Source organism: Puntigrus tetrazona, chromosome 11, assembly GCF_018831695.1.
Source record: "Puntigrus tetrazona isolate hp1 chromosome 11, ASM1883169v1, whole genome shotgun sequence".
Taxonomy (NCBI): domain Eukaryota; kingdom Metazoa; phylum Chordata; class Actinopteri; order Cypriniformes; family Cyprinidae; genus Puntigrus; species Puntigrus tetrazona.
The window spans coordinates 15020301-15040696 of record NC_056709.1 but is presented as its reverse complement, the minus strand read 5'-3'; the positions used below and the strand labels follow the sequence as shown (position 1 = coordinate 15040696).

Sequence of the window (20396 nt, the reverse complement as noted above, 5' to 3'; positions counted from 1 at the left end):
TACCAAATTGGGGGAAAATTGTCCAAATCTGTGCACAATTACCCCCATCTCTCCTCGGTAAGACTCCCCTGGCACGGTGCTTTCCATCACTGCATGAGACCAAGCTCAGCACTCAGTCCTATCAGCCTCCATTTTCTGACCCTCTCACAAACATTACTGCAAACTACAGCCGTTCAGATGCATTTACCGCCATCCCTTCCCAAATAGTAGAGCCTTTGGACGCAAGGTGTCCATGCGTGTCAGTGAGAGACAAATAGAGGAAGAGAATGAGACGTTTAGAAACAGGAAATGTGTTGTCAGTGCGAAAGGAAGTTTTCAGAGTCCTGGAGGGTCACAAGGCCAGCAGGGATTAAGTTATTGAATGACACGGCTAAATTGGTGGATAATCTTTCAGGTTTTTTTTAGAAGTTAGAAACATAAAAACCAAAGGAAGAGCTTTCATGTTGTCTGGTCTCTGTGTGATTGATACGTTACCTTATCTTTGAAGGCGTCTCTGGAGCTCATTTGGCCCGGTCTGAGATCATTTGCTTTCATCAAAATGTGAGTGACCCTGAGGAAAAACGGCTATCATTAAAAAATCTGATGCTGAAGCAGATCAGTCTTGGAGGTTCTGAGATGCCTCAAAGTTTTCCAAACCTAGTGAGCTGCCTGCAGAGGGAGCAATTCAAAGCAACGATGGGAAAACTGTTTCAAAAGGTTGGTTACTACCTTGATTTAGCCGTATTCTAGGTCATAAGTGCATATATTATTCCCACAATGCATTTTAACAACATCATACAAGACACTTACAGTACCTTAAAAATATATATTCTTCAGTTCTGAACAATAGTGATAAAACAAATTAAGTGTATCAGGCTATAATGGGACGTGCTCAGTTTGTTTCATAAGTATATGATTTATATTTTATTCTATTTTATTTTATTTTAACTTATTAGATTTTATTTAATATCATTCAAAAGACTGGCCATTTGTTTCTTTTCTTTTCTTTCTTCTTATTTTTGTTTACATTTATAAGGCGGTTTCTCACCAAGGCTGGATTTATTTGATTAAAAATACAGTAAAAGAGTTCAATTTAAAATAAACCATATTGTCTGTTAATAATGTATATATATATATATATATATATATATATATATATATATATATATATATATATATATATATATATATATACATATTATTTATGTGATGCAAAGTTAAATTTTAAGTTTTTTTCCGCTTGAGAAATTTCTTATTATCGATGTTGAGAATAGTTTTTTTTGGGATGAAAATGACTTTACTGTCACTTTTGATCATCATGAATTTCATTCGGAGTTAAAGCCTACAAATTCCCTCATTGTTAAAAATGTATTTAAACAAAATGTAAACAAAAAGCTTTATTTCATTTTTTCCTTTTTTTCTTGTAGTTGTCCTTTGCCAGAGCATTTGAACATTTTATATGAACTCAAAATATGTTTTATCCACATGATTAACGAATAAAAATAATCTCATAGTAACACTTGGAGAAAGGAAAAACAAAACATTTCAGGACTACATGTACCAGAATGCATCGTGATACAAGCAGGAAACAACAACAACAACAACAGCAACATCTGACTCGTCTAGACTCATGTAACTGCAGAACTGGTACCATCGTTGCTCTAATAATTCAAGGGTCTACATTATAATTTCATATCACATATGAATAATTTCTGCTGCTCTTTTGAAAAGTTAAAAATAACACGGGAATAAGTAAAATATAAAAGTTCCAACAAACATTTAAAAAACGTTGCTCGTTCTCTTAGACGATCCATGCCGACTTGCCTTTGAAATCTTCATGACATATATTTTTACAGTCACAAAACAATTCCAACTCACAAATATTCCCACATCTTTATAGTTTCTCCTTTCCGTTCTTTTTTTTTTTCTTCCATGAAATTGTCTCAAAAGCAGAAGTGCTATGTGGATTTTGAATCCCTCATATGGAGTCTCATGTAGCGTTTCTAGTTGCAGTGCAAGGCCTCGGTCCGTCAGTCTTTTACGCAGAAGCCTATGATGTCACAGCGATGTCACAGCGACCGGGCGCTCAGGGTCCTGAGGCCTCTCATTCAGCGGTCCTCCTCAGCACGGATAAAGGGAGCAAGTGCAAGTGTGGGAGATCTATGCGTGACGGGGCGGCACATAGAACAGACCACATTCAAAAATGACAGCGAGAGAGAGAGCGAGAGACAGAGAGAGACCGAAAGAAACAGAGTTAGAGAGAGAGAGAGAGAGAGAGAGAGGCAGATATAAAGAGCGACACAGGCTGAGACGAAAGTTAGAAAGCTGACCTGACAACAAACACTTCCTCGACACAGACATCCCCTCTTCCACTTGGCACTGTATACACTGCAGAAATACATTCTCTTAATCTGTATTTTTGTCTTGTGTATATTAACGTCGGATATTAAGACCACCGTTTTCCAAAAGGGAAAATAAAATGTCACTCGGTGTAAGATTATTATTTGAAATAATACATCTCACAATTTTATATATATATATATATATATATATATATATATATATATATATATATATATATATATATATATATATGAATTGTTGTTGTTGTTATTATTATTATTATTTTGGAAAAATATTTTTTTTTTTTAAAACATCAATTTTGTCAGAATTACGCTTAAACAAACAAGCAAACCGAAAAAGATGATTATTTGCTACGGAGCCCCTAAAGTGCCACAAAAACTTCTACATCTACATAAAAAAAAGTTTTAAAGTTAAAATGTAATTAAGTGAAAAACCAAACCAAAACAAAAAAAATATTTAATTCTTTCTACTTCAAAATCCGCTTGTCATTTCTTTGTAACTTGTAAATGGTTTCCGAGCGAAATTTGTTTCAACACTATTTTTTTCCAGCGATACATGCATGCAAAAAACCTTTTCATACAATGAAATTTATTCACAATGGACCGTTTTGTTGTTTTGTTTTCAGCGTGTACAAGAAACATTTTCTGTTTTCTTGACACGTGAATGAGACAAACCGTCGTTCTATTATGTGAAAAATCAAGAAATGTTGTATCCCTTTTCAAACTGGGAATTTTCCAGAGAAAACCTTTCTCCTTTTTTTGAAGCGGTCAACTTAACGGGCTCCGTAATTTCCAATAGGGTAAATAAAACATCGCTCGATATTGGACTATTATTTGAAATAATATATCTTACACGATAGTTTTCTTTTCAATTAAACGTATCTTGTTTTGCAAAGGTTTTAATATCTTTACAGGAAAACAAGTCAAAAATAATAACTAAGAAAATGATCTTTTTGCAGTTCAAGACAGACAAGCTCATTTCAGATTAAGCACCAGTGAAAAAAGGCCATTTTAGCTATGTTTTTTTTTTTTAAACTATGCAACATTCTTGTTTTTTGTTTCTTTTTTGTATGACAAAAAAAGATAATAATAGAAAAATCTACGCTGTTGCCTGTCACTCCCCTCCCACGACTCTAAAAGCCTGAAATGTTCCATGGTTGCACGTAATCTCCTACCAAAGCCAGTATTTTCCCCACTCCCCTTATTAAAAAAAGTTTAAGTAGTGTCTTTGGCAGATTCACAGATAGAATTGTCTTCTTCTCTCAATGTGTAATGGAACGAGTTTTTTCTAGTCATTTTGTAAAGGACTGTGACTGCTCTGTACATTTGTTCGAACATCGGCACACGCGCACCAACGAGCACAAACACACACGCAAACACGAGCATCGAGACTCGCACGCGCTCTCACAAACGTGAAAATTGAGCTCAGGTGACAGTGAAGGCTCAGGTAGGTGGTTAACGCAGACAAACAGAGCGATTCGGATGAATCTGTCTCCTGACACGCAGATGATGGCGGGATGTTGGCAGAAAAGTAGAGCGCTCTTAAAAAAGCCGGCCAATTCACACGTCTCTTCTCGGTCGGGGAAGAGCGCCGATGCAGGAATGCCCAAATTTGGGCGCGGCGTAATTGTCATTGCAAATGAGGGCTGGTTAGCGGCTGTCCTGCGGGGGGTTGCAGGCTGGGTAAAAATCCATTATCAACGTCTGTTGGCTGGACTCCAGAACTTAAGGGGTGGGGCCTGTCATTGTGATGCATGATGGGGGCGGGCGGGTTGGGTGGGCGTGGTTATTCTCAGAGGGTGATAATGCTATGAGGGACACAGGAGCAGAAGCAGCGGAAGCATGAGCCACAGGCTGGGTGTTAATGCCCAACCGCCGCTGGAGTCATCTGTCAGGAACGGCTCCGGAGACTCGTACAGAGAGTCATCTGACCAAGAAAGAAAGAAGAGAAAAGGAAATTGCACATTAATAATCATAATCTATACTTTTTGTTACTGTTGCACATTTACCTCTTCCTGTCTGCTCCACATTATGTACAATAAAAACATCATCTAGAAAATCCAGAAAATAACAACAAAGCATTATAGGATTTTTATTGATGCAGGGACAGATAATATGATTTTCATATGATTATATATGTTATATATATATATATATATATATATATATATATATATAATATATATATATATATATATATAAATTATTAAAAGAAATTAAGAGTGCTGTCAAATTATTAACTAAATAAAGGTTTACTGTGTATATTTATTGAGTATATATACAAACACATGCATATATATATTTAAGAAAAATATGTTATGTTTATATATTAAATATGAATATATAAATGTATTAATGTATTAATTATAATTATATATATATATCTAATTTACATACATATTACAAATTATCTTTCTCGACAAATCTTGTTTTTATATATATATTTTACTATTAGTAAGAGATCTGTTTTAAGAACCCCTGCTTCATCACACCTTTAACATATTTTCACTCAGACATCTTCATCTTGTCTCTATGAAAAATGGGCCAGAGCTTCAGTGTGAAGGCACTGCATTCTTTACTCCCTCATTGCCGCCTCCTCTAGCCCCTGGCCCATCCTTGTACTTTTTCCCAGCCTGCCTTTCATTGGGCTTTTGTCTCAGGTCCAACAATTCCCTTCCTTGATCCCTACAGACATTAAAATGGGGTCTGGGGCTTAGATTAACCCTTGTGTCCACAACAAGACTAAGATTCCACCCCGTCAGAGAGCAGGAAAATAAACAAAGACACGGAGGGGTCAGGGCGGATGATAAAGCTTTTCACTGACAGGCATCTGTTGTTCTTTTTCGCTACTCTCCATCCTGGATATGCACATATAAATATTTCATGAAAACACCCCAAAGCCCACACCCCAGTGAAACGATATCCAGGCCTCTGCAACAACTTTCCGCATCTCTGAAGCTCGACTTCCGTGAACTGGAATTCGAACGATCAACTAAACTTCAGTCAGTTTTCGACTCTCACACTCTCGTGAGATCTAATCGCTGTGAAAGGCAGTGTACATTATCTCCGAGAAGCTGGATGGAATCACAAGTGCTCTTGTAAACAGATAAATGATAGAGCGAGAGGTGAATCGTTATTTCAATTTGCATGTGATTGTCTGAACTGCTCTCTGGAACACTTCTGTTTGCTAACAATTACATCACGCTAATGGGCTGTCATATGAGCTGAGGCTTCTCCTCCAAACTTCTACGACCCCTAAATGATGACTCTGGAAAATAGCGGTGGGAATGGTAAGGAATTTAACGATAATTTCATAGGCATAAAAGAAACCTCAAAGTAGACATTTTTACATTCCACATTATAAAAATTTTCTTTTTTGCATTTGACAAAGTTTAATTTAAAGGGATAGTTCACCCCAAAATGAACATTCCTTTATCATTTACTCACCCTCATGTCTTTACAAAATGTATATGAGGGTTCGCTTTTAAGTACCTTCCTTTAAGTTTAACAGAAGTTGATACAAGATTTGAACAACATAAAGGTAAGCAAATGATCACAGCATTTTCATTTATTGGTTGAACTATTCATATTTTACCAAACAAAATTGGTAAAACGTTACATTTTCCTTTTTGTTGAAATTTTAAAAATATATTTCTGGAGGTAAAAATGATATTTTACAAATATGATAAATTATGAATTAATATAATTCGGTTTTTGGTGAGTCTAACCACATTTTACAACTGGAAGATCCATTTTTTTTTTTTTGGAAGATTATTGTCCAATCTATGACATCATTTCCTGTTTTTTTTAAATGCAAATAATCAGTTTGAATAAAATATTTTTCTAAACAATAATACAAGATGCAAAGTACTTAGGTGAGATGGTCCAGTTCTACTATAAGTAACTTTGCAAATATCAGTCATTAGAGTAATAGACTGTCTGCTTAATATATGCTAACACTTTATTTTGACAGTCCCCAACAGACATTCTACTGACTTTTTATTAACTTTGCAAGTACGTGTCAAATTATCCTACTAGCCCTTATCCTAAAACAGACTACAGATACTGTAGTGAGAGTTATTTGACATGTAGCTGCAAAGTTACCTATAATTAGAACAATGCCATTATTGGACTTTCGAGATAAAGTGTAGTTATGATCAGAACATGTCAAGTCACGGACCCCAAAATATATGGTATCTACAGCATAAGAACCAGTTCTCAGTTCTCAACCGTACTGGGGAAACATCTATAATACTGCCCATTTTTTATTTTTAATAAATATTAATGTTCTCTCAAAAGCTTTTTATTTAACAGCTGTAGGATAAGTGTCATGAGAGCGTTCAAACATTCACTCTACACCTTTTCACGTCTACCTCTTGCAGCGTACCCATGTTTTACTTACTTCTTGGTGCTGAGCGGGTCTAGATGAGACGCATCCAAAGGCCGTATATTAAAACCCCACTTAGCGAACATATTTTCTGGACGTGTGTGACGCGTCGCAGTCATGAGGGAGAAAGATTTAAGCGGTGTTACCCATAGCTGGCACGTCTGCCTGTGATGAGGGGTTAAACAAACCAAGGCCTCTATTTAACTGCGGGCTGTCCTGGTGTCAGTGGCTCGTGTGTGGGAACCCCTGCAGGTTTCTTAGCGTCCGGACCTGCTTAGCTTGATTAGTTGCAGGTCAACGTTTTTGATTGTTATCTGGCCTATGTGAGATGAATAGCTTCCTACAGCGAGTGCCCCTGAGGGGCAACACTATCGCTCCACCGTTTCTGGGATCATGAATGATCGGCCCCATAAAACCTTCGGCCCCATAAAACAAGCTGTCTTAGTCATCAGTGGAGGTCTAGAGCGATGGGAGCGGAGTTCCTAAAGATGAATTGCACCAAGCTAAGCATTTCACCCATCACTGGAGTTAATACAGGTGTCCCTAGAATTCCCATGGTTGACCTGCTGGGTTAAATCAAGCTGGACACGAGGACTGGGATGTGAGATTCCTGGTACTGATTTGCAAGTATGACCATAAATAAAACCACTGGACGGAGAGCAGACACTGGGATAGACTTACTCGTAGGCTTGACGTACACCTTCAGCTTCAAACACGGCTTCCCACCGAGGTTGGGGTGTGGTGAGGCTGCGGAGAAAATGACAATTACTGTTAATATTCATTAAAGAGCCATAAATCTATGTGATTTGACACGATATGTTTAGACGGGTTTAAACTATAATATCTAAACGGCTGTCCTAAATCACAGAGCGGCCAACTAAACCAACCGCACAACACCCGCCGCTTTCATTCGGGAAGTATTTTTTCCTATTTATTTAAAAAAAGCACAGTCTGAGCACCGTTTTTATAGACTCTGATGAAAAGAAATAAAAAGAAAAATGTGACTACTTAAATTATTTAAAGAACTATCTACTCATCATACACTGCAAATGATGTAACTGAATCGAAGAAAGTGCAACCAATGACAGTCCGAGATTCAAGGTATTAATATATTTCTATATTTCTATATACAAAAGTTTAGGATTTTTACAAATGTATTCATTCATTATTCAGCCAAAGATGCATCAAATGTATCAAAAATAATTATAAAATTATAATAATTCATTTTTTCTACATTGATAATGATAAGAAATATAAACTGTTACAATATTTCACACCATTTTATTTTTCAATAAATGCAAAAAATGCAAAGTTTTTTTTTTAAATTAATATAAATAAATAGAAATAATACTAAACTCACCAAGCAGAAACCTTTAGTGCACAAATAGGTTATTTGGGTTAGAATGACCCAGCTAAGCCCTGCTGGTAGATTTTTACTTTGTATTTAAAAAACCGCACCGTTGTGCTTTATAGCACTGCAAAATAGAAAAAGTCAAGAGTAGGGCCATGTGGTGCTTTGATGGTAAACACACGTGAGATTCAGTCTCGTTGGTGAGGCCATGTCTGCTAACACCAGGAGACCAGGAGAAGTTGTACTCTCTGAACCAGACACAACATCTGCCTGGAGAGCAATGAACAAATTTCCATTACTCTGCCATGTGAGTCACTCACTCATTCTCTCTCTCATCCTCACAAACATACACACACACACACACACACACACACACACACTGGCTAAGAGAAAGCACTTTGAATCAGTTCTCTACTGAAAGTGTAACTTCATTCTGGCACTCGTTTCCCCTTATCTCCTTCAAAAGCACACAAATGGATTTTTGGCTAATTTTTTAAGATCGCAAATGGAAAACAAATCACGATTTTTGCCATGAAACAGTTTTCTGTCTGCTCTTCAGATACATAAAAATTCCTTTAGCAATTACCACAAATCACTCAGCGGCTCAGCTAATGGAGAGCTGATGTGTTCTGCACAAAAGCTTCTTTTGGGTGAATTCTGCTCTAACAGGTGTTCTTAAGTGTGTGGACGTAAAACTGGCACATGGTGTTCTTATGCCTTCAAAAAAAATAATAATCTCAAAATCTAAGCTTATGTTTTGGTTTAGTGGACAACAAAAATCAGACAGTTCCTTGCTGCATTTTATAAAACAAAAAATACCAAAAAGTAGCACTGTACTACTAAACTGGTTTCTCAAAGACACCTATCCCAATGGTCAGAAAACACAAATAACTCATGAAATTCTTTGGGCTAAAAAAGCATTCTGATCACAATAAAATATTTCAAAATGTTTTTGTAAAAAATACTTTTCTAGCTTAGATGTTTTGTCTTGTTATCAGCCAAAATATCTAGAAACTCTTACATAAAGAAGGATTTTCTAGAAGTAAATATTATCAGTATAAAGCAAGTCAAAATTAAGTCAAGCGAAGTTAAGACAAGCAAAATAATCTTCCAATTTCAAACAGAAAACAAGATAATTTTGCTTATCCCATTGGCAGATTATTTTACTTGTTCTAAGTAAAAACTCACTTAATTTAGTTTAATTAGTTTTTTTTCTCAGAAAACAAGACTATAATTTTTACTTGTCTAGAAAATCCTTCCTGATTTAACATTGTTTTAAAACAAATCTAGAAAAGCATTTAGCAGTGTGTTCTTCTAAACTTTCTACTGATAAAAAAATATACATGAAAATACAAAACAGCAGGCATATTATGAAGTGATTCCCTTATTTCAAATTGTGATGATGTTTCACAATGATTTTATTTTAAGAAATTCTATTAATCATTGATGAATATTGCAGAGAGAGATTTTTAAAAGTGTTTACACTTTTCAGGGGAACCAGCCCACAAATGATTCACTCTGCTCACTCTTAACATTTTATGAAAGACAAATTTGGCCATTTTAGGTGAAATCGAACTTTATAAACACTTAAAAATGAACTTATGCTATGATGAAAGTATGTATGAAGAAAAGAGATTTTTGAGATGTGTGTATGAACAGAGGGCTATCAGGGATCTGGCATACTGAGTGTGTGTGTGTGTGTGTGTGTGTGTGTGTTGGGAGTCTCTGAAATTCCCATTTGCTGCATTCAAGCACACAGGCCTGTGAGAATGTCACAGTTGCCATTCACTCAGTCACCCTCTCCGGTGGGTCGAGGCGGGGTCGACCCAAAGGTGATGGACATCCTCTATTGTTGTGGGATAACCAAACTAAGCCTCGGTCACCCCCCTGGTAACCCCGTGGCAGAGCCCTTTGCCTCATAACCCCAGGGGCCATGACAGCAACAATATTGATAGTAGCCAAACACTTCTCTGGAGGAGGAGCCGGCCTCGTCTGATGAATAGCCAGACTAAGTACTTCTCAGCCCAGGCCGCTGTCTGGAACAAAAGGTGCACAATAGCGGGTCTCGCACCAAGCGACAGGGCGGACTACATTAAAAACAGCTCAGGACAGGCATAAGAAACACCCGGCCTCGAGTGCAAACTTTGAACCCTGGGTTCTTTCTTTCCTTTCTTTTTTCTATGATTGACCCTCTTCTGTGTCTCCGTTTTCCCCTCGCAACAGGGATGACAACGTCCCATGGATGGAAGGAAGGTCTAGGACGCCCCGCTGGTTTGGCGACATTTCTGTGACGCCCACCACCTCAATTTCCTGGACAGCCATGATATTTGAAGCGATACCCACTCGAGACACCCTGTGCCTGCTCTGGGTCAAACGGACAGCACATTTACGAATGACAGAAATGAGAGAAATAGTTTACTCAAAAATGAAAATCTCACCCAAACTATTTTCATCTTCTTCCGTTGAGCTGCTCTTTTCCATTCAGTGAAAGTTTAACTGAAGCTATGCCATCAAGCTTAAAAAAGCCAAAAGGATGTAGGACTTGTACGCTATATTCAAAGTGTCCTAAAGCCACCCAATAGCTTTGTCTAAAGAAAAAAAAATTCTGTCATTTCTGTCTGGCAAAGCTATTAAATCTCATCTTCGCTTTTTTTTTTCAAACTTGCACTGATGTGATCGATAACCATTTCAAACCTGGTGTGATGATTCTTGATGTTCCATATTTGAATGTGAATGAGAGCTATCTTTTATGATAATTTTTGTTGTCTCTTTTAGAGCTTGGCGGTGTCTGTTCTCCATTCATCTTTACTGTATGCAAAAAAACAAAACGAACATTCTTTTGTTGTCATTTTCTGGTTTTATGTCTAAAGAAAGATTGTCAAAAAGATTTGGACAACACAATATCATAGCAATTTGGAACTATTTTCCATTTTGGCAAACTGATGACAAATTTGTATCTCATTCATACCTTTTTGTGTAATCTGCCTATGCCTAACAATGGGTTTAGAAGTGGACTAAGGGTCCCTAGTGAAAAATAAAATGTTTTTAAACATACATTTATTTCATGCTGAGTATGCTACAAATATATTTACCCAGCAGATACCCTGCAGCTGCACTTTTATACTATACTGGTATATATATATAATTCAAAACTTAAAATAGAAATGTTTCCTCATGATACCGAGTTGGGTTTAGAGCAACATTCTCATTTTTAAGTGCGTTAACTCTTAAAAACCATTGGGTGTTGATAAGTTAGAGCAGTAAAAGGTAATACTACTCCTTTAAGCACTAAATCTTTGGCTGTTAGATACAACAGATGGCCATGAACCATTAGAAATGACTCTTCAACGATTATTAGGACAAATGTGCTTTTAGCTTTCAAAAGAGCAATTTGTGTGACTATGCTTTCAGGATCAGGTGTCCCGACACACAATGGGAGGTTTATAGTCATGAGCTGAGCTACAGGTTGGGTCCCCCCGAGCCCCAAACCTCTGAACTGCCGAGCTCTGAGGGCACCGGGCCAGTTCTAAGGCAACCCGGGACACGGCAAGCATGGTGAGCGGTAAAAATCATGCTGTTCTACTTAATGAGCTGCATTCATTTAGGATAAAAAGCCACATTCTTTTATCACACGAAAACTTTGCTCTCAAAGTCCCTTCTCTCTTCTGAAAGTTGGAATAAACACACACACACACACACACAGAGAAAAAAAGCATAAGTGAGAATAAAAAAGAGGGGGAAAAAAACAAAAAAGAGGAGAAATTGCCTCATTAATGCATCCTGCGTGCTGCCCTGAGCCTTTTCCTTTTGCCTGTGCCCAGCGGGAGCCCTTTTTATCAGGCCAAAGGACACCTTTCACAAGACCATTAGTGAAACAGGGACAGATGCACCCCGGCAAATTCCCCCCTGTCATGCAAGTGAAAGTGAAAGAACGGGATAAAGCAGAACCCCACTTGATTCGTCCGGCCGGACGAAGGTCTGACCTTGAGGCGGTGGGCGGGTCGGCTCCGGAGGACGAGGTGTCAGGCCTGTCGTCCGGGCACCATCCCGAGCCAAAAACTCCCCCTCCAGGTTAATGGCTTTTAGCTGTTGTTATCTGAAAAATGGTAATGGCTGGCACCCCAGAAGCTGTGGATGCAATTACCCCCATCAGGATCCTTCAGTTAAATATGATTTGACCAATCAGCATAATTTGGAGAGTTACGCATGATGGCCTTGGTAACTGGTTTTGCACCGATCTCACTCAGAGCGGCAAAGTGCACTGCTAATAGTGCACGTGCCATTCAACAAATTGACATTTTCATCAGACGGACACACCAGGACACTGCCAAACCCTGCTCCCAAGGGACTTCACTAGAACTGGACTCTGATTAAAGTCCTAGACATTTAAATCACTGCGATAAATGTCTCGAGTTCCAACTGCACCAGACAGGACTTCAACAAATACAACAGAGCAAAGAAGATATTTAAGTGACAGTAATAACTGATTTTGATATGTTAAAAATAGCTAGCACTGGAAAAGAGTGGTCCATCTGGCCAACACGTTCTCAATCCAAACTTGTCAAATACTGCTGTTTGGTCAGGACCCTTCGGCATCACTTTTTGATGCACAAGGACCCCTTAGCGTTACTTTTCTATGTTCAGGTGCTCTGTTGCTTTAAAGAAACCCTTGGCATCAATATGCTGACGCAAAAGATACTGGAAATGTTATCATCATGTTTAAATTATATTTTAAATTATTATTTATATTATCCCTGCCCCATAACCTACCATTTGTCAATAAAACACCCGATAGAACAGGCAGATGCAACTACAGAGGCAAAATGAGTCTGTGTGCAAATTCAGAAAAATCCACTAGAAGAAGCCTTACGTCAGCCTTGGTTTTGAAATGCTATTGATTAGTTAAACTAAGACAAATATTTCAAAACGACAAACCTTCACGTTGAAAAATCACACTAAGGGGCTACCTTAAGTGTCAATAAGCAATGGCAAGTGATCCTGACCAATCTTCAATATGAGACGAGTCGGGAGTGAGAATGTGTTGATCTGGCACACCGCACCAAAATGCAACACAGACAACAGCTTTATAGAGAAAAAGTTTCCTACTGTGCAGAAATGCATCAACATGGACACATGAACAATAGGTTGAGTCAGAAAGAGAACATATATAACATACCTATATGATTGTCCAATGCCATGCATACTGAACATTAAAACCTTTCAATCAAAGTAGTTTACCCACTGACCCTTTCTCATTCCAGATCTATATGAAGCAGTAGTGCATACAATGAGTTGCATAACAAGTCCAACTAAAAAAGTGTTTTTACACATCAAAATACAATAATTATGGTGCAAAAAATGTGTAATTTTCTCAACAGCCTGTAGTACCCCTTCACATTCATTGTATACTGCTTGATAAAAAGTACTTCGTTCTGACTGCTCCACTAATATTATTTAAATATCATACAATCCTTATCAACAGTGACATTAAAACAAATTTTGGGCTTAATATTAAGAAATGTGTATTACGCAAAAGTATTACTCAAAATAAAGGTTCATTATAATTATTAAAGTACATGATAAATGTATTCAAAATAAATTGCTATTTTGTTAGGTGGTAACCTATTTCTTCATCAAACCAAAAATATCGTCCCTCAAAAAACCCACCATAGAAATATCAACACACACAAAAAAAATTGTGTTATTTTTGTAATGTGAAACTTCAGGAGACTTCTAATCGCGACACTGCACGATTTTATTCCGGTTTTTATTTGCAGACAGGTTTCGATAAATTGCTGAAAAATGCCTGAAATCGAGGCAAATCAGTGCTCATTCACGAGAGTGAATATCACGCAACTGTCAAAGACGTGACCTGAAAGTATCGCTGACACAGGCTTCTCGCACGAGATCACTGGTCTTTTGCATGTGTTTTCGAGTGAAGCGTAGTTTACGGACAGGAGAGAGCCGTCTGCGATTTCTTCTATTGTAAAGTCATGCAGTGTGAAACCCCCTGCTGCCGATCCATCCTTCAATGTGAACACATAAGTGACTGAATCCTACCCCAGATAGTCATGCAGTGCGAAAACAACGGTGGTCCAACGAGTTTGAAAATCGTGCAGTGTGAACCAAGCATTATCTTACTGTTTGTTAAAACACAACTACATTTACGAACAATATCCTGCTCTATATACAACACTGTGCGTAACAGATTTATTTCATGTAAATTCAAGATGCGTAACCAGTAATTTTATGTTACGGTTCTTTAAACCATATCTTTATAGCATTAACCAAAGACTGACTAACGTATATTTTATTTGTGCATTCGGCCATATGTCTCTAGAGACCAAATAACAGGTTTCAGCAAACTGAACCGTGTGGCACATGTTATTGATCAGATGCTGTTGTGAAGACTGAGTGTCCTTATCTAGTCTTCCTTTACCCTCTACACCCCAGTTCCTGTAACCCAAGAACCACCCGTTCAATGAATGATTGCACCCTAGGGCCATACTGACACCTGGTAAAAGGAAAGCACAGATGAAGGGTTTGAAGTTGAAGAATTAGAGCAAGAAAGGAGGAGGTTACTCACAGATGTAGTAGTATTCGTGGCCTGGGCGGAACTCGAAGCCCAGAGAGAAGGGTGTAAACAGCTGGAACTTCTCTGAGAACTTGAGGGGCCCGTTTGGACTCATCGGGCGGTTGCATTCCCAGCGTTTGAAGCCTTTCATGTGGTGGTTGCAGGTGGTGTAGCCGTCATAGTTCACCATGAAAAGGATGTAGCGTTCCATGCGCTCCTGAGGAAGATGGTCCTCGTAGTGCGGACAGTAGATGTCCAGGTAGTCGTTGATGGCCACCTCCACTGTGTATTCACCATGCAAGAATCTGAGGAAATAAAGACAAACAACTTAGTTGAGATTTACAAAACTGCCAAAGTTCTCACAATGACAGGCCGAAGAATGAGAACGCAACAACATAATTCCACAACTTATCCACAAGATAACACAAAACTCGAAAGAGAAATTGCTAGCAGCTCCTGTCACTCATAGTGCAGATATTTTCCATGTTGTATGTGACAGGATGGGATTGGTCGAGGGGGACTTGGCGCTAAGGGCCAAACTGACTGGAATGACCAAGTGGAAGTGGATGAGCAGAGATTGACAGGGGTTCAGAGAGAGAAAGCCACTTCATTAAGGGTTTTCACATGGTCTGGCTTCAGCCCAGCTCTTCTGAAATGAGTTTGCTGGCTGGGGCAATTTAGACACAAATTGAGCACCTGCAGGAAGGTATGACTCGAGACGCAGAAACTGCAGTTACTTCGGTGGAACTGTGACTTCATGTGCAGTCGAATGCAGAGATACTAAAAAAAATTCGCACACTCAAAGAGACAGTTCACCTGAAAATTAAAAGTCAAATTTAAAGGCAGCTTATTTACCCTTAAGCTACATCTACGACCGTGCCTTTTTTTCTGATATTAAATATGAAGCCTTTTTATTTATTGATACTGATACTGATATGAAGCCTTGCAGTTCACAAGAAAAGGATGCATTGTAGACAGAGTAACAGCAAAACACACACATGAACGTGTGTGTGTGAACTTGAGTTCTTCAGATCCTCTTTTTCTATCCACAGTGTGAAGATTACATGAATAAGATCTAACGGCTCCAGCCGAGAGACTCTAATGGTCTGTCACCAGTGCGGTTGACACACCTGCTCCATCCTCCATCTTCCAAACCATCAAAGCAGCCCTCTTCACTACAGACACTACGGAACATAAGACAGCAAACTCAAATCAAGTGTTCACACTATGAGAAGCCATACCAGGGTGCTTCATCCAATTTAAGAGAATATCAAAGTGAAACAAAGACGAGATGAAATCAAAAGAAACACACGGGGTCAACAAAAGCCTACACACAAAAGGTCTGTGCTAAATCCTGCCTACATTCATATAGGGATGGAATCTCATAAATCTCACAGATGTCATGTAGTTTAACCATAAAAAAGTAATAATATATTCCCTTACATCTATTGTTTTCAAAAGCTACCACAATTACAGTATTTTCACAAATTATTTTCATTAATTATTTGTTAATAAATATACACCTTTTTGGGGGGGGTTGCTTGCTTGAAAATCTGTAGTTATTTTGCATTAAAGGTTAAATTATCTGTAGTTAAAGAGGCTAATTGATCCTGACACATATGCAAGTCAACTCTGATATAATTTCCTTTTATATTTTTTTATGCTTTTGTATGTTAGTTGCACCACATAACTTGGATCTTGCAGACAAATAGCAGGTTTTTTTTAATTATTTTTAAGAGATGATAAAAGATCATATCATAATACTGATGCTGACTTAAAAAGCAAAGTCTTTGAACCAGTCTCATTTTAATAGGATTTTTAGCCTTACCTAATTATAAATGTGATTTTCAAGAAACAGGATGCTTTGCAGACACATACTGTAGTAAAACACACACACACACATATGTTTGTGTGTGAACTTGAGTTAAAACCTTAATATCCCTCATATTTTTCTGTCCACAGTGTCAGTGCTCTAGCTGAGAGACCCACATGTACATCTGACACACCTGCTAAAGCATTTTTGCTTAAATAATTTTTCTATGCAATAATAAAAGATTAAACCACCTGGCATTTCTTTTCTCATTAAATTAATTTTCATTTAGAATTTAATTTACATCCATTTCATTCATTTTGCTCATCCGCGATTTATATTTCTCACTAAACTCATCACTTTCTTAGTAAAAAAAAGTGTTGGCTTCTGTATTTGGCTTAAAAGAAGATTTCTTAGCAGGCAGCATAAAACTGCCTACCTTTTAGAAAAGTCTTTGCATTTGGACCACATCTATGATCTGGAGGCAGGTTTTTGGAATGAAACCAAAGACTTTTACAAACTATAAAACATCCATCCCCCCCAAAAAGCAAATCACATGATAAACAAAGAAAACTCAAAAGCTGCTTCACTTTGCCGGCTGTGATTGTTGTCTACATGAATCAGAACATCACACGGCTCTGTTTTCTTGGAGGTCTTTGAGGGGAGAGAGGGCAGGGCCGGGGCCAGGGGTGAGGGGGCAGTAGGCGGGGGGTTTGGAGTGAGATTTGGCATCAGATGACAGCTAATCTAGGTCTGGAATTACTGTCAAAGGGCCAAGCCAGGCCAAACACCAGCTGTAGCAGCACAAGCTAAAGCTGAAGCTCCTCCAGACATCTCCTCGCCTTATCACCGAGGCCCAGAGAACAACCCCACCAAACTGCATGACTTTATCCCTCTCTCCAATTTTTTGTGTCACTTTCATCTTTGGCCATCAGCTGCATTTCCCAAAAGTTGATCTTAGCTTCATTCATTTCAATGGGTCTATGATGTACTTAAGCTTACGATGCTTTTGGGAAATGTAGCCATGGACTACATCACCGGGGCTGTCTTAGTTCGCCTTGTAACCAACAAACTCAATAAAAACAACCCATGTTCATCTCATACCGCCTCAGCAAAGAGCACATCTACATTTCTCTCCCTGGCAGGGGAAAACACTTCGTTCTCCACGGAGACGCGTGTACTCTGTCTTATTTTCTTGTTATGCGTTTTTGTGTCATTTTGCCTCTAATCACGGCTTTCCAGTAAACGATATCGAGAGCCAAGCAAAGAGTAATGGGAGCAGAACTCCGCCATAGGACCCTCCTGATGTTTACGGAGCTCTAAATTTAATCACCCTGCCATAAAAACATGTGTTAGCGGTCCTTTAATGCAAAGTGCGTTATCATTACTACACATTCCGCGGGTCAGGCATATCTCTTTCAGATTCATACGGTGCATTACGCCTTAACAAATCAATATCAATGCTCCGTCCCCCCTTTCACTCCCAGATGTCATTAAATCCGGAGGAGTCGGCCAAATGATCCGACACTGAGGCAACACGTCATTCCCTTTGATTCAAAAGTATCTCGGTATAAAAAATGACCTTACAGCCGTTGGCTGGTGGGTATGAGGTGGTGGAGGTGGGGGGAGATGACAGATGGAAATATCAATAAGTGAGCCCAGAATGTTTAGAGAGAGCTAATGCATGCAGTTAGGTGAGCTTGCTTCATCAATCACACTGTAGTCACTGCTCTACTTCCTCCTCAAGTCCTCAGAACACAGTCCCGATCAGACCTCCCTGAACTCTTCCTCCACCGCTACATCAACAACTGATCTCATATCAGCTCTAAATGAGCTGTATAGCCTCCCTTTCACAGTGGGATATTTTCATCATGTCTACAATCCAGTTAGAACCCAAAAAGCTTTTACAGCCTGATGCCAAAAAGAACCTATTTAGGTTTACAAATAACTTTTTCTTTTACACTTTCTCCTAAGCAAGAAAAATTACGCTGGAGATATCGTCATTTTAGAACACTATACAGTAGCAGGAAAATTGTGGAATTATGGTGAAGCACAGAACCACTGAACTGTGCAGCATATCCATGTAATAAACTTCTCTTGATGTACTTTGTTTTATTAAATATGTCCTAGAAAGCTTTGTTTCAATTGTTTCTTTAAATGTGTCCTTGATTGCTTCTAAAATTTCAAAATTAAATTCAGTTGTGATGTGTGCAAAACCTGTGCTAAGTTTCTCTTCCCATCTGGAGGAATGTGTGTGTGTGTAGAACTCTATCTCTGGATTTTGGGGCTCTTTGGGTCTTTGGTTCATTCTTCAGCCGCTATCATCCCCACGGGACTTCAATTAATCAGACCAAACCACTCTCGTTTGGCGTGTTTAGAAGGAGGGTGACTCTCGGGGTGAACTTTCCTGGCGGTGCGGTCAAAGAAGGGGTTTGAAGTGCCGTGATTTACAGCAGCGTCTGGCCAACAGAGAGCCTCAGATCCAGATTTCAGAACTTCCTTTAGCAAATGTTTGCATGTAGAAGAGTCTTTTTTCCAGGCCCATAGCAGGAAGCATCTTTAATGGAAGAGTTTAAAACCAAGCAAGCAGATCTGATAAGACAGAATCCATGATTTATTATGGTATTTAGAGGCTTCTGGCTGGTACAAACAAAGTCATTTTGACTATTAAAGTACTAAATGTGTCTCTCTCAAGCAATGTTGTGAATTTCAGAATGTGATAAATGTAATAAAGTAGAAAAGTGTTTTTTGTGTTTTATAAATGAAACATCTATGGATTGTGTTACACCAACCACCGAGAGTTGAGGTTGGGTGGGGGTTTACCTCTGTGCAACTGGACAGCCCAACTGTCTGGAATGAGAGAGAAATGAGACAAACTCATTCCTCTTTAGAAAATCCCACACTCTAAGCCAAGTGATTCATTATTTTTTGCACCATATTTTACCACAGAGCAGATGCTAAAGTTTGCCGAGCTCTGCCAGGTCAAAAAAAAAAAGATGAGTTTGCGAAGGTCTTGTGAAATTGGCCCACTTTTATAAGTTCTTGTTGTTGTTGTTTTTCTGTCCTGAACCTTTAGTTGAGTTGCAGCCAAAGCAAATATGTGTGTTTATTCTGCAATTAACCAATGACCTGGCCATAATAGTTGAGGGCAAACAGAGCCAGCTAATAACCTGGCACAAGCCTCACACACTTCAGGGGTAATTCTGCCTCAAACGCATCACCACCTCGGGCATGCTGCAGGGCTATGTGCTGGGCCCGCATGAGTTTGGAGATTATGATGGCAGTTTAGTTCTGGTGTCAGGGGTTTAGCGGAGCATTTCATGCCGATGTTTATACCAAACAGGGGAAGAGGGCAGGCGTTTAGCATGTGTGTGTGTTTGTGTGCATGTGTGTGAGAATGGTCCTTTGTGCCGACGGCTCTGGGTCTGGAACCCATTTCCACATGCTCAGCTTGGGCTTGGTCTGTGGACCACTTCTCCCCATGTGGAACATGTTTATTGTTCTTTGTGTCAGGCAGACGCCGAGACCTCCATGGCCCCCTCCTCCCTCCACATCTCCCCGCAATCTCTCCTGTTATTCCAACTCTGCTTGAGCAATTTTTCTATCACAGCATTTATGCAAACGTTATCCCAGCTGACGTTCAGCCAGGGCTAAGAAACGCTGTCAAGGGGGTGGGGGTCGGTTGAGAAAAATAAAGCAAACAAAAAAGAAGAAGAATAGGACCGAAGACCCAGGGGACAAAACACATGTGCCCTGTGTGAGAGGAAAAGTAATAGTTGTTTTGTGCTCCTTCTTTAACCCTTCTTTAACACAAATGTCTAGTTATATGTTCAGGAGAGCAGGTTTGTGTGTCTGTAATTTTCCAGGTGCTGTGTGCTCTCTCTGAAGGTCCATGTTAACATCCACCACCTCTTCACATGGTGTCCTCATTT

The 20396-nt window shown here is 38.9% G+C and overlaps 1 protein-coding gene across 1 annotated transcript in view; it reads right to left on the bottom strand.

The window, feature by feature from the left end:
• Positions 1-1361: 1361 nt before the first annotated feature.
• LOC122353556 (ephrin-A2-like) overlaps positions 1362-20396 on the bottom strand; it is a 110624-nt gene continuing 91589 nt past the window's right edge. Inside the window, exons 2-4 of the mRNA XM_043251332.1 lie at positions 14667-14959; positions 7411-7476; positions 1362-4269 (exon numbers count right to left, since the gene is read on the bottom strand). Coding sequence (XP_043107267.1) covers positions 4151-4269; positions 7411-7476; positions 14667-14959 — 478 coding nt within the window. The 3' untranslated portion in view covers positions 1362-4150. The remainder of the gene's footprint in view (positions 4270-7410; positions 7477-14666; positions 14960-20396) is intronic.